Source organism: Hyposmocoma kahamanoa, unplaced genomic scaffold (genome assembly GCF_003589595.1).
Source record: "Hyposmocoma kahamanoa isolate Upper Pololo Valley unplaced genomic scaffold, ASM358959v1 99876, whole genome shotgun sequence".
Taxonomy (NCBI): Eukaryota; Metazoa; Arthropoda; class Insecta; order Lepidoptera; family Cosmopterigidae; genus Hyposmocoma; species Hyposmocoma kahamanoa.
In genome coordinates this window covers 1-14462 of record NW_020656076.1, presented here as the reverse complement: position 1 = coordinate 14462, position 14462 = coordinate 1, and the positions used below count along the sequence as shown (strand labels likewise).

Sequence of the window (14462 nt, the reverse complement as noted above, 5' to 3'; positions counted from 1 at the left end):
GCCCTCGGCGCCCTCGGCGCCCGCCGCGGCCGAGGCGGCGCGGCCGGTGACGCGCGCCGCGCTCGAGGGCATCGCCCGCGCCGGCTCCTCCACGCGCTACGCCTTCGACGCGCCGCGACGCGGAGGGCACCTGCCGCCTTTGGCCGCGACCAACCCGGTGATGCTGGGCCGCGCGCGACGGGTCGGCGTCATCCGCCCGATGCCCGCGCCGGCGACGGGGCGGGCCACCGCCGCGCCGCCGCGGCCGCCCCTCGAAGCGAAGCTCGCAGAGGAGCCGCACGACGGCCCGCTGCGAAGCCCCACGCCGCCCCTCTCCGACGCGGAGCCGGCGCCCGCCGATCGCGTCCTGGACGAACGCCAGCCGCCGCCGTCGGCCGCGGTGCAGCCCGTCCCGCGGCTGCCGCCCGACGAGCCGCCGGTGGTCTCGCCGCTCGTCGGCGCGGACCCCCCGCACGCCAGACCGGCCGTGCGACCCCGGCCCGATGCGACTGCGAAACCGAAATCTCTCGTGAACGGCTACGCGGACAGCGGAGAAGAGAAAACCGTAAACGGCGGGCCCCGGTTCGACAGCGTCGCGGCGGACCGCACCTGCGGCGGCGCCGGCGACAGGAAAGCCGCTGTCGAGTCGAGGGCAAACGGCAACGGCGAAGTAAAGTGGGGCGTGGGCTCACGGGGACCGCGGCCGCCGCCCGCCGCCACCTCGGTGGTGTTCAACTTCTCCACACGCAAGGAGGTGCCCGACTACATCGTGAACGACGGCCCTGTTCTGCGTGCCGGCCGCCGCGACCGCTTGAAGGTGAGTCACTCCGCTTCTGCCAACTAAATACTTGTTCTGATTACGGTATTATTGTTAGACAGTGAGTCCACTTCTGACTTTTTTTTAATAAACCAGGTAACATCGACGACTGCAATGAAAGTCAACGCTCCCTTTTCACTACGACTGCGAGTAAATAAAATAATACATTACATGTTATATTCGAGAACTTCCTTTGCGCGACACCGGTCATTTGTTTTTTTTCATTTCTTTTCGTATACGGAACGCAAAAGCTAAGAATTTCTACTATTTTGTCATGCCGCGACCGAAAGCGATCTGCTTGCTTAAAATGTTAAAAAATTATTGAACCAAGTATAAAAATTTGAGCTTCTGGCTTAAAAGTACTATCATTCATTAATACGTTGATTCTCCACCTAACAGCGAGGGTACGAACCGATATTTATTTAAAGGAAGATCAAAGTTTTAAAACTAAATTAAATAACAATAATAACAACTGAGAGCCAATTAAAGATCCTCACAAGTAAAAATACAATAAGGAATCTGGGTGCACAATTCACCTAACTTATTATATAAAACATTAAAAAAAAAGAAAAAACCACAGAAGTTGTAAGTCTCACTAAGAGTCGAAGAAGTGCTCACTCAGCGCTCTCGTTGCCGAAATCGCACTCATATGACAAAATATAAGAAATATGAAAGCCTTATTTGAATGGGGATAATGAATAATGAACCGACTGCTTCGCTATTATTTATTAAGTTTACGAAACGGAAGACTGGCCTGGCCTCGAAGGAGATGCTCGCCCGGCAGTGGGACATGTACGGTCGATACAAAAACAAACAGACAGGAAAGATCTCTCGCACGAGCGGCGATGGGTTATGACCAAACAGTGGGATCTAGTGTAGAGACGGAGGCGCACAATACGAGGTCGCGGTTCGCTGCGCGCGCGCCGACGCCGACCGTTACCTTCTCGCGCAGTTACATCTTCACATATCACACGGTCACGTCTCCCGTGACGCGAATGCACCGTCGACTCTCTGCCACACATCGCGTAATGAATTACGTAACTGCGCTGGTTTGCGGCGTCGTCGGGCCAATTGGGACCGTACCGCGCGTACGGTCGAACCGCGGCCGTTACACGGATCGCTGCGTTTTTTCGATCGACTGACTCTCCACCTGCCGCGTGGCCGTTGTAAAATGCGTGAAATCTATCATAGGATTGCGCAATCCCGTATATGCAAACATAAAAATAGTTTCTAGAAACGGTGAAAGCGGTGACAGGGCGGCGGAGCGCGGGTCGCGGGTGAAACCGGCCCCGATCGAAACCCGCATCGAATGCCACTCTCGGTTTCGGCAGATGACCGATCGCCGATCGAAGAAAGTGCCCTCCGCGCATTACGCGGAATGTTAATGAGATCGGCCCCCTTTTCGTCGAATAACTTGTTTAGGCATTTGCTGTTTTGCTTTATCACAAATTAAATCATTACATAATTGATATCGAAATTCCAGTTTTTATTTCTTTATACCTTTTATATTTTTATAACTTTTATTCTTTATTCGTCGATGTGTATACACACCCGAGTGCCCGACGCCGTCTGCGGGAGTAGGCGATTAGGATTTTCGTTGCGGTGCTGCTCTATCGTCCATCGTTTGAACGTCGCCACAGCACTGTCACGGGGCGACAATGGACCCGTACGTTTGGCAACGCGCAACGGCTGCTCGGCGATGCTGGGTTTTGTTGTATCTACATCGTCGCCGGTTCGTCGAGCACGCGCGGAATTAATTAACAGAAGAGGAAGTAGTATGAAATAATTGGAACTCCCTCGGCAACGCAAAAACCACAAGGAGCGACACGCTTTACATAACAGTGTTGTTTACGTATTTAACGGCGAGCAAGCTTGTTGTTCTGCTCTGTTATCGACAAGGTCTACTAAATGTACTAGTGGGTACTTAGCGATCGTTGCGACCGATCCGAGAGTTATCACGAATGTTGTCGTGTGAAAGTAGCGTTGCGCGGCAGGAGGAGCGCGGGTTAGGAGCCGGGGGCCACGCGAGTAACGGGCGCCCCTGTTCGCGGGCGCTAATCGTCGAGCGGCCCGCGTGCCTCGCACGAACACGCTTCAACTCATCTCTTAACGTGGCCGTGATAAATTCTATGATAAATGTTGGTCTACTAGTGTGTCCAGATCTGGTCTCATACACGACTTCTTTTGGGGTCGTGCGTTGGTAAGCCGACGCGCGCTTGTGTGTGGTCAATATTTCAGACGGTGTTGTCCTAATGCGACTCTACGTATAAACGAGCGCGCCAAGACAGTCTCGCGACTCTCCGGCGTAAAGTTTAACGGTTAATAATTAGCAATTACCTTAATGGCATCGGCACTTTCTAACGGTGGCAAGAAGTGGTGTGTGTAGTGCGTCAGACAATGGTGTTTTCCCAAAAAACAACTCCCAGAGGCCGTCAGTCGCACCACACCGCCCGCCTTCGCGCTTTACATAATCACACTACACATCGCCGTCGCCGCGACATCTCGCTCGTAATACTCGCGTAACGTCTCTATTACTTTCTTTATTGCGCTTCTTATGATATGTCTCAAAGAGAAAGCAGAATAGGAAATGAACGTTGCCTTATACCGAAATCGACTCCTTCGCATCAAGGGAGGTTGTCTCTTGGAACGCTAACGTTTCGTAAATATGAAATAGGGAGAGTCTCCAGCACAAAGCCAGGATGGCATCGAGTTGTTGCTGCAGTACCACGCGTGTGTCGTAAAGGTGTCGACTTACAAAATAGCAGCTCAAGTACGCGCCTTTACACCGGAAGTAATTACACTGAATCGAGGCCCAATATTTTTCATCTCGTTGAACAAACAATCCGCCTCTCATAAATCGTAGCAACCTGCAACCGAGAATATTTAGGAAAGAAGTCACTCGCTGGTATTATTTAGATTATGCAATAAATGGGTTAACCCTTTTTTCTTTTTTTTATACGTGGGGAAATCCTCATGTAGACATTTAAGTTTTCTTTTTTTAAGTGCCAGCTTTCATATGTTCTGATAATGGCTGTAATTTTCTTTTATTATGCACTTTTTATACTTTGTAACGTTTTAAGTTCTATGAATAAATTTATTATTATTATTTATTATTATATCTCTCTGCTGCGGGGGCAACAGCGAGATTATGTCGGGCTCCTACCGACTAGAACCCCGCGGCGTTCCGTCCCTGCGCCTTTTGCTTTCGCATTCTTCCGCAGTCGCGACGGCGCTGGCCGTCGGCCGAGGGCCCTTCCCGTTAGAGTGGCGCTGGAGAAAGTTCACCCCATTCATCACTAAGTGGGGCACGCAGGAACACCGAGCGCGCCACCTCGGGGCCTAAAATGGGTCAACCCTGTCCCGACCCACAATCGACGCGGACTGGCTTAAGCCCCTATTCGTATACGTTTGGCAACTATTGTAATCGTTTTTTAGTAATAAGGACTTCGACATTTACGGCGCTCACACTTCTACGTAACACGAATATCATTTTGTAAAAACAGCCAAGTGCAAATCTCCCAGTGCTTTTCGTAATTTTGGTACCGTGCCGCAATGACAGAGGCTTGGTGGAGGTCGGTATACATTTATTAACGGACAGTAGTGTAGTGGATACGTTGTCGGATGATGAATTTCGTTGACTAGTCTTCTATTTGTTAGTCGGACTCGGTTTCGCCACTTTACGAAATCCGTGTAACGCTTTTCCGGGCCCGGTATTTGTTTATTTACGAACGACCCTACATTCAAATTTTAATTAAGAAAACAATCTAACACGGCTCTTCATGAAATGTTTGACACAGACCGGTGCGACGGCATTCGCCTTTCTGAGGAACTTGAATAATGACCGCGTGTCGCTATTTGCAGTGCAAACCTGTTATAAGCCGGCTATGGCCGCTGCTGCACCCGCGTCTTACGCCGACCGAGCAGCTCTACTTCATGTGAGAAAATTGGTATTAGCAAGTCTGTTCCTCTCTCGACGTCAGTGAACGTGCAAAACATTGGAAGTCATTTAATCAACATTTCGACAATCATTCTCTTAAATACGACTTCCTACTGTTGCAAAGGCTCGTGTTTCGGAGATCTCATAATCACCAGAGGCCTGAATGTAAATTTGTAATCATTCGAACGTAACTATCGCGTTTGCGTTAAGATCTTATTTTAATTGTATACTTATACAAAATACAATACAATACAAATACAAAATAATTTATTTTACAAATGAACTTGTGCAGGCACATTACAATTTAGTTACGACAAAGAACCAGGTAACACAACTCAATTGTAGCATATATCGCGTACAGAGAATTTCCTACGATTCCTGCACTAGGTAAAGCCTGTCTCGCAGGTAATCGATAAAAACATTGTCATTGTTTATTATTAAGAGGCGTGTATGTGTGCGTGCGTGCGTGCATGTGAGTCGGTGGGTGTGTGCGTGCTTGCACGTGTATAAATTAAGGATTGAGGCAGTGAACTAGCGCACCTCCTTTAGCAAGTCCTCTATTTCATTGTATGTCAACGTGCGTAGCAACTTATTGACCCTATGCTTAAGTTCCGAATTTGAGCAGAGCTTGACGCTGTACAAGGTGTTAACTCTATTGTATATATACGGATACATGAATTTTGGAACTCTTCTAGCGAAGGTGGAGTTTATAGCTGGTAGATGAAGTTTAAATTAAAATCTTAACGCAAACGTGTTAGTTAAGTTTACTTATTTGAAAACTTACGCTAAGCCCCCAGAAGACCTATTGTTTCCTCTCAGTCGAGGCAGCTCTACTCTCTTTTTCCATTTCTTTTACACTTTTATCTAGGCATCTGTATGCACAGAGTACATAACAAGAATTATATATTTTGGAGATAATTTTAATAGCAGCCATTTTTTATTTACTTTCGATTGGTACCGCAATACGGTTTAGATGCGAGGAATCCGAGCTTATTTAGTGTATTGCCAATATGAACGGTAGCCGTAAAACGGACACCAATCACCGGTGACCTTGCAGGCGTGTCGTAAACTTTGCCAGCGGTGTATTAAGCGATACTAAATTGCGATAGCACTATCGACTATCGCCGATAAATGCTATCACTCGATGACACTCGACCGTTGCTCGAAGCTATTTTCCAGCGTTTTGTTCGCGTCGAACACTGCTCCCAAAGAAACGACGATGACTCTGTCGCGTAAAATAGTAAACGACGCCCGTTTGTGAAATGAGTTGATAAATCTCATCCAGCTACAAGTTCCATTACACGCGTACTCGAGTAGACGTAGACCCACCGGCCTATCAGCGGCGGCTGCGACGGCGGCGACGGCCGCTGCGCGTCGGAACTGATACAATGGGCACGGCTGGTTATCACGCGTTCTGCTCTGATTGCCGCCTGCACGCAGCCGCCGCCTCTGCCGACTAGACGTGGTCCGTGGCTCTGCGCGCTGCCGCCGCCACTCGCACATTTTGGGTGCTCCCGTTACCTCCAACCCTGTGTTCCAAATTGAATAAAACTATTACAGTCGCCAACGTGAAACACAAACTTTGGCTTCGTAATTCAATCGATCCATTTATACCAAGTCAATCGCTATGTGTCGGGGCGATGTTTTTGAAACATCATCGTGCACGTGTAGATAAGCTAAGTATGTACGCATAAAACGAACAACATATCGATACCAGAAGTATCAATTAGCGTAAGGGACATTTTGTCGAAAATGAGTTACATATATCATTGGATTCTGAAGTTCCCGCTCTATCGATTGGTATTATTAAATTTTCTGTATGGTTAAAAAAAGTCCGTAACAGTAAAAATTTTTGGATTGCGTAAAACGATTTAAGACAAAAAAATTGTTTAAATCGTTAAAACTTTTCTTCTCTAAAAATCATCACGTCAAGTAAGTCATCGTATTAAATAATTTACACCCGTACCTTAAACCTCAAGTCAGTCAATTTAAATAACATGTTCCTTACTTTAAAACTAAAATTAGTCTGCTTCGTGCAATCTATAAACAAGTATAGGGTTCCGGTTTATCTGTTTGACAAACTCGACCCAAAGCGTAGCCTACCAAGATTGCGTGATCGTGGTCATATTTATAACCTACCTATATTAACTTTGGTCGGGAGTTCGGGTTCGTTTAAGTATGCCGCTTCCAAGGTTTGGAATGATCTTCCACCACCTGTGCGAGACTGTCATGTCCTTTCCAATTTCACATTCCGCAAAAAAGTTTCTAATTGGCTTCTGTCAAAACAAGCCTTGGAAGCAGGCGTTGCTGTTATTGTGTGAGTTGGGTGCGGAGATTGTGGCTGCTACGGGTCTGAGCTGGCCCTGGTGTTTGCACGCGGTGGTAATGCAGTTAGCGTTTACTTACTTAAAAATAATCACGAGGATGGAATGATGTGTGTGTTGGAGTATTTTTATAATTATGCCAGGCTGTAGCTGAAAATCAGCGGCGGAATTTATTACAACGCCATTTAGCTGAGCTACAGACCTTATCATCTCGTCAACAAATATTGTCATTATTTATCTATTTATTTATACATGTTAGTTTTATTTTGCAACTTGTAATGTATTTTTTTTATTTTGTTGATGTGTTCATTTTACTTTATTACTGTTGAGATGATTAAATGCTTTTATTATTATTATTATTATTATTACTTGAACTCGTGATTGGAGTTTCTTAAGAATTATTTATTCTCTTACATTATTATCTTATAAGACTATCTTTATTATATGCTCCTTACTGTATGATGCCTATTACGTAACAAACAGAAATCAAACTCGTATTCGCTTTACTTTATTTGTTCAAAAGACCGTTGCTAAAATACCGAGCTTACACGATACCAGTAGTACCAATTACTGTAAGGGACAAACTTTAGTCTTCAGTTTTAGGCACTGTTTAGTGTTGGATTTATAATAATTATGCACACATAAAAGCCGAAAACAAAAACATATTATTAACAAATTGTTTTATTTTTGTATTCCTAAGTTTCATTGAAATCTGTGTTAGCTAAGCTGTAAAACCTGAAACGAACTAGGTATAGACTTGCTTTGAATGATTAATGTTGGCTCATACCAAAATGCATCATGCCAACAACGTATTTCCATGGCGTTAAAATACCATCAATTTTAGTAGATAGATTAGTTACATCAATTGGAACATTGTCAAAGTCCTTTATAATAAATAGAATATTTTTTTTATTCCTCTTACTGCTGTAAGCTGCTATGCTCGACGGTTTACACATAAAATATTAGTAACGTGAGGCACAACTAAACATCTTTTTTTAATGTAAGGGACATGCCATGTTTTCAACCACTGGGCATTCCTAAATCTTTCGTTTATAGTTTGAAAGAAGAGGAAATTCTCAGAAACTTTGCTCCAGACACAATTAAAATCGGAGCAGGCAGTAAAAAGTTAAATCGTTTTTTGACTCTCCTGAGAAACCGTGGTTGGTCCCCTACATTAATTAATACTACTGGTATGGATACTATGCAAGACGCTCCGCGCTGCGCCTCGAGCGCCACTTGCTACAACAGCTTCTCGTACGTATACCGAAAAACAAGCGGATTCTTCGCGAGTAGCGCACTAGTGCGCTGACATAGTCAATCATTATGTGACTCACACCAGCTTGATTGTTATTCAGTACCGTCCACTATTTTATTTTATCGTCAGCACTATTTGCAATTTCCACTAGCTCTATTGTGACCAACGTACACTTTACTATTCGATGGACATGTGTTTATTCATTTATGGTTTTGTCGCTCGACACAAGCAAACGGAAGAAGCTATGACAACTCCACCGAGGACGTACACCTCTTTGAGTTTTGAGGAACCAGTTCATTATTTTAGTCGGTTCTTCATTAATATTTAGATCGAGACATCAACACATTTGCTGTAACGCCATATTGGTTAAATACGTATAATTTTGTGACCAAAGCCTCATAAGCACGTATTGGTAAACCGGTCCTACTTGACTCCACAATTTACTCCCAATTTTAAATCCGTGTCGTGTTTACCGAATCCCAAACTGTCCCTGACGATTTTAATAAAAAGAACGACCTACTAAGACGGCACGTCGAAAATGAAAGTGTGAACGAATGAATAATAAATGTAAATATAAACAAACAGTTACAAATGATACAAATGTTAATTAGCCAAATATTTTTTTTACAATATGAAGTGACGGGACCAACAAGTCGTGCGCCTGATGGTAAGCGACACGCCTGTCCGTAACAGTTGCACTGCCACTTCTGAGCGGTTTAAATTGCGAAGCACCCGCTCTCCGTGTGTTTTACGCTTTTTACCCTTTAAAACCGGAACGCAGTAATGCTCATATTACTGCTTGGCGGCAGAAAAAAGTAAGGTGGCAGTATTTCCCTGGACACACTTTTTCGCAAGGAGCTTTAATGCTACTAAATGAAATGAAGTACGTTTTTGCTATTTCCGTGCAAATTATGAAAACCCGGCATTATTAATACTTATAATGTTCTTTCTCTTCTAATACTTGTGTTTTTTCCTCGACTTTTAAGTAGACAGGTCACTTGTTTTATCGTTTGCAACTCGCAGTGCCGCGAAATAAACTCGTTGTGCATTCATCGTTTCCACAGGCGAAGTACAACGAATCTTGTCGCGCAGTTTAGTAAAATTTGGGTTAACTTTAGTGAATTTCCTTTACGATTAAAGGCAGCACATCGCAATCTTGGCAAGATTATATTTAGAAACATACACAAGAAAATGATTTTATTACAAGTATTGAAATCGTCGACAACACGCAGGGTCGTATTCTAGAACTCCACTCAATGGTCAAGTCAGGATTTGAGTATGGTTTAAAGCACTCGAAATCACACTCAAGTCCCTCCCATTAGGGTCGTATTTCCAGTGCTTGAAATCATACTCAGATCCTGACTTGAGCATTGAGTGGAGTTCTGGAATACGGCCCTTAGTTACCCTCCTGAGGTGCCTTTTGTAGTAGTTAGCCGTTAATCAAAATTGTCAGGTGCAAATGGACGTAAAAGTGTTTCGTTTTAACACGTGCCCTTTAACTCGAACATCTCGGTCACATGATTTCAGTGATGGAACGAGCATAATGGCAAAATTTAAAAACTGATATATCGGGGAAGAAATGGCGTAAACGCCAATTTTTAACAAGAGTGTGTCATTGCCGCAGTTGGTTTAAATTTTACGATCTCTCAACTCAAAAGGTTGTCATTCTTAACAAAAATATACGAAACCAAAGCCACAAAAAAAAAGAATGAATCGATACGTTTTTAATTTTTACTTGTTAGTCTCGTAAACTGCGCAGTTTTACTTTGCGCCTGTTTTTCCCCAATGTGTTTATATATAAAGCTGTGATTAAGAGGACGACTATGCTACTTAATTACAATCGTTGTAACACATTCGCTCAATGATCGAACGTAAGGCGACGCTCGCGGCGCGGCTTTTGCGACGCGGTCTCGGGTTGCAGCGGTGGTGACTTGCGGCGTTCGGCTCTCAACCCTCACCTGCCCTACACCGCAGCTTCGTATTTATTAAATTACAACTGTATTTCAATATTCACCATATTGGAAAATGATCCTCAATCTTCGTTCGTTGTAAATTGTTTCGATACGTAATTGCTCAACGGCGGTAGCTGACTGTGACTCGGTAAGACCGAATGCGTTCGGATTACATATAAAGTTATGTTACCAAAGCATCCCTTTGTCATGATGATTTACTATATGCTAGAAATAGAATAGAAATAGAAATAGAAAATCATTTATTCCTTGCAAAACAACACAGTACACATGCGTTTAATAATAATAACATAAAGACTTACACAATAGACCTACAAGAAATTTGCTATGCAGGGCTTTTGCGGCAGTTGCTTTTGCTGCTGTATATGGCCCATACTGCCTTGCGCTGTTGGAATCTATCGAAGAGTTTTCAGTTTAAACTTACATGTTTTGTATTGTTCCTCCTCGGTAAGTCTGGACCACCCGCCGTCCGCCGGCCATCTAGTCTACCCGCATGAGTTATCTCAAAATCGAGCTTCACACAGTGAATTCACTTTATTTCAAGTGTTTTCTGCGAATTTGCTTTACTTGCATGTGCAAGTATTTTTCGTATAAATTTAACTAATACGATGGATTATTGAAGTAAAAAAATAAGGAAGGAAAAATTATACTCAAAACATGTCGTAACGAATAAAATTATGATGTCCCCGATTGCTCTACACCGTGTACTACATCCGTACTCTCCAACGGCTCGCCCGTACTCAGATCATACCGAAGCATTTTGTCAACTTATAGTATGAACGAAATTGTTTTCATAAAAATATTTATGAAATAATCCGCAAAGGGCCTCAGCGGAAATTAAATAAGCTATTTAATCGCGTACACAATCCGCGATTACATTAGTGATAACGGTACCCTCTACGGCCAGGGAGCTGCGCGCCACGTAACGCGGAACGTCATTGTCGCCGCCGCATTCGCTCCATGGCTTTTAAGGCTGTTATCAGACTAACTGCATGTGTGCAGTTAACGTGCGCAACAGCGCACAGTCGTGAATCGCACGCCGCCGCCGTCGGCTGCAGTTGTGTGATGTCGACGAATGCTTTCGATGATTGACCGCGTACAGTTTGCAGCAGTGCAATTGATGAACGGTAGCCCGAGAATCAAAAGCGGCAATTGACATTCTTAAATCATTTATATTCTCTAGGGTACAGTATACCAAAATAAAATAGTCTTCTATCTCGCAATATAATAATAATATAATGGACGAGTCTTTGTGGTGCAACTATATATTTGTTTTCGATTGCACCGCAATCAGTAATACCAATTCTATTAGGTAACCGACTCGGTGCATACATGTTATTATAAATTTCGGCGAGGGGCTTCTATCGTTCTTCGTGGAGTCTCAACTGCACGCACTCTGTTCCAACTTCAGGAAACCGTAACAGCCGTTACTATAATGAGAGAGATAACATTTTGTGCTTCCTATTTGTCGTCAACTTTTACACCAGGCTCCTGGGTTAGGCGGGAGAGGACAGCTGCAGGTAGTCAGATTCGATTGCGTATAATGCGTTTAGTTGAATATCCGTCTTATAGCAGCAAAACCAGTTTCCGGCGAATACCACTGAAAGAGCAAACACTACGGTGTCGTAACGCAGATAGCTATGCAGTAGAAATTGCGACGTGGCGGAATATAATAACTATTGACCCAGATGTGCGCGCACAAACAATAAAATGTGCCTACATTTGCGCGGTCGCGAAGGAAAACGAATAATCTGTATAGCTTCCTCGCTTATTCAAATAATGTTATACACCTGCACGGCGCTAAAATTTCTGAAAGCGATAGCGCCTAACGCTCGGCGCGCTCGGATGTGGATTTGCATTCGGTCGGAACTGAATGAGCAGAGCAATTTCAATTTCAGTTCATCTTTCCCTCTGCTCAATGTACAGGTAGTAATTGCGTCTGTGCCTACTACAAGGCGGCTATGTATAAATACACCTGCTTTTAGGATTTTTGTATGTCAGGACATTTGTCCAGGCGTAGATCGTAGTTTTAAAATACGTTATTATTATTTAGAACATTTCAAAATTCCTCTTAAATGAGGCAGAACAGGATGTTGAATCATTAATATGAGGAAATCTATTGTTTGTGTCTAGAAAACTGAAAATTGATACAAAATAAATACTTTTGCAAATGTAAAATAAAAGCAAATAATAGAACACTTATTTTTTTATTGAAATATAAGATCGATTTTAAAAGTTTGTATAGAAATGTGATATCAACACAAAGGGGCGCACCATTTCAGAGGGCGTTCAAGCTGCGCACGCTATATAAAAACATTTAAAAAAGTTAAATCTTAGGATAGGGTCGTTCTAACTTCTAATTCGGTTCTAAAGACATAAATGTATGGCTTTCGTGTGCATGTACCAAAATGTAAGTCCTCAAAGGCGAAATGAATCGGGAACGTTTTTCCAAGGGCCTAGACAACTGAAATATACAATACGGCATGCCCCTCGAAGCGACGATTTAAGCACGCCTTTGTCGTGAGACGCAGTACGCAATCTCCTAATAGATGTACGAAACACAGTTTTGAGCGGCTTAAATTTACACGGTAGCTGGAAAGGCGTCTCTATATGATTATAAGAATTTCGATGGATTTTCAGTAGAACGATTATCATTATCTTTTTCGATTAACGAAATACATTAAATGAAAAACGCTCATTAGATTAACAAATGAAATTGGGTAAAGAGCGCCACTTCCAGACGCGTGGCCGCCATCGACCTAGATGTGACTTGTCAGCACACGGACGTGTGGTTGCAGGCGGGCGACTCGGGCGTGGCGGTGCTGCGCGCGGGCGCGGGCGGCGGCTCGGACTCGGAGGACGAGGGCGACTGCGCGCGGGGCCCGCCGTCGCCGTGCCGCCTGCGCTTCGTCAACGACAACGTGCTCATCAACGGGCGCTCGTCGCTGCTGGCCGCGCGCGCGCGCAGGGACCCCTCGCGGCTCTCCAAGGTACGCATCCTTCTACATACGTTTTCGTTACAGAGCCCTCCCTATCAACCTGCCGGTTATGCGGGAAGGTCCACGCACAGGTCCTGACTCGTTTGCACGGGATTCATCCGGTTCTCTGTAAGGCTGGTGCCTCGAGTTAGCCGCCCCGGGTGCACGTACAGCACCCTCCGTACTTACGGTTGACACCGCTGAGCCGTCGACTACCGAATCTCCTCATTGGTGGCGGAGCTGTAAACCGCGCTCGCTTTCCGACGCCGAAAAACGGCGTCTCTCCAATTCTCAAATATTAGCGGCCGGAAGGACCGGGGGATGTCTAGCTCATCCTCTACTAGTTCTCTGGGCTGCCGGAGATGCCGGTAGTAGTGTCCTGCGACAATGTCCGGGCATAGCTCCCGACTTAAAGGGCAACTCGCGTGCACCGCGCGTGTCCTCGCCTCGGGCCCTCGACTATCACACACCTCCGGGGCAGACGGACGTGTTCATCCTTGCAGCTAACCACAAACCCCGGCGAGTTCATACTCAAGTCCGAGTCCGCCAGAGATGCCCGTGAAGGCGTATCACCGGCGGAGGGCTCGGCCCGAACGCCCGCCGTATCCCGGTCTTGCCGGGGGGTCCGTAGTCTCCCCGGAATTCCCTTGTCTCGGGTCGGCAGATAGAGACAGGTACGGGGCGAACAAACAAACATTACGATCGTGAGATTGTGACGGAACAATAGTTATGTATTACATACAACAATAAAATGCCCGTCTCGGAGTCAGCGGCACCAAAGGCGGAGCAGCCAGCACTCACTACGTTCCGTGCGTGTTTCAGTTGAAGCTCCAGTTCGACGACTCGCTGACCCGCACCTTCGAGTACCCCTCGGAGACGTCGCTCTGCGAGGAGGAGCCGCCGGCGGCGCCCGCGCAGCTGGCCGCCAACACGCATCTCGGTAAGTGCGCTCCCGCCGCGAGGGCGGCCCTGACGTCGCGCAGAGGCCAGAATTGAACATTCGGTGGACGGAAATATTCCACGCGGACGGGACGCTACTCGAAAATGCACACAATCAAACGGAAGGCTACCCGTCGCATACGGTACTGCAATATATTTTTCAAGGGCGAGTATTAATTAAGATACGACATTTCAGTATCCGCAACGTCGCCTAGACGCTCGAAGCCGAACCGCCACGGCCGCATAGAATATTTCCGTCCCCC

At 45.4% G+C, this 14462-nt stretch overlaps 1 protein-coding gene across 1 annotated transcript in view; it reads left to right on the top strand.

Moving 5' to 3' along the window:
- The window catches only part of LOC113239312 (ras-associated and pleckstrin homology domains-containing protein 1), a 22763-nt gene extending 8351 nt beyond the window's left edge, over positions 1-14412 (top strand). Inside the window, exons 4-6 of the mRNA XM_026476231.1 lie at positions 3-796; positions 13081-13272; positions 14083-14412. Coding sequence (XP_026332016.1) covers positions 3-796; positions 13081-13272; positions 14083-14256 — 1160 coding nt within the window. The 3' untranslated portion in view covers positions 14257-14412. The remainder of the gene's footprint in view (positions 1-2; positions 797-13080; positions 13273-14082) is intronic.
- Positions 14413-14462: the final 50 nt, after the last annotated feature.